Source organism: Penaeus monodon, chromosome 25, assembly GCF_015228065.2.
Source record: "Penaeus monodon isolate SGIC_2016 chromosome 25, NSTDA_Pmon_1, whole genome shotgun sequence".
Classification (NCBI taxonomy): domain Eukaryota; kingdom Metazoa; phylum Arthropoda; class Malacostraca; order Decapoda; family Penaeidae; genus Penaeus; species Penaeus monodon.
In genome coordinates, this window is record NC_051410.1 from 40,943,813 (window position 1) to 40,944,287 (window position 475).

The 475-nt window shown below is 37.5% G+C and overlaps 1 protein-coding gene across 1 annotated transcript in view; it reads left to right on the forward strand.

Annotated features, from left to right (window-relative positions):
* The window catches only part of LOC119589411, a 7,520-nt gene extending 7,298 nt beyond the window's left edge, over positions 1 to 222 (forward strand). The window contains exon 3 of the mRNA XM_037938022.1: positions 118 to 222. Within this exon, the coding sequence (XP_037793950.1) occupies positions 118 to 222 (105 nt within the window). The remainder of the gene's footprint in view (positions 1 to 117) is intronic.
* The last annotated feature ends 253 nt before the right edge of the window (positions 223 to 475 follow it).

Consider the following 475-nt stretch of genomic DNA (forward strand, 5'->3'; position numbering starts at 1 on the left):
TTGTATTAGTGCGTGTGTTCATATATTTACCACGCACGCACATATTATTCGATATCTCACCGGCGCTATACTGATACTGACTACCATTATTTTATCTTTTATTTGTAACCCTGACAGGGATCCGAAGGAATCCTCGTTATAGGAAAGACTTACACTGGGTCAGCGCATGTCAGTTGGCCAGTTGACATGATCGTGCTTGCTGAGTCGACTGCATGTTCCTAGAAACTAAAATGCCTTTAAGAACAAAAGTGTAGAGAGTGAATATAGAATAATTGCGGATAATGGTGTTTGGTGATGAACTGTGTAATGGAAGAAGTAACAAATATTGCAAGTATTCTATTGTTGCAAATTAGGTTACAAGATGGCAGGTAGAAAGAGAGAGATGTGTTTGTAGGATGCAGAATTTCACTTATTTATTTTTATTATCAAGTGTTTGCTTAGTTTGTGTTGACCAGATTGCAGACAGGTACAATTT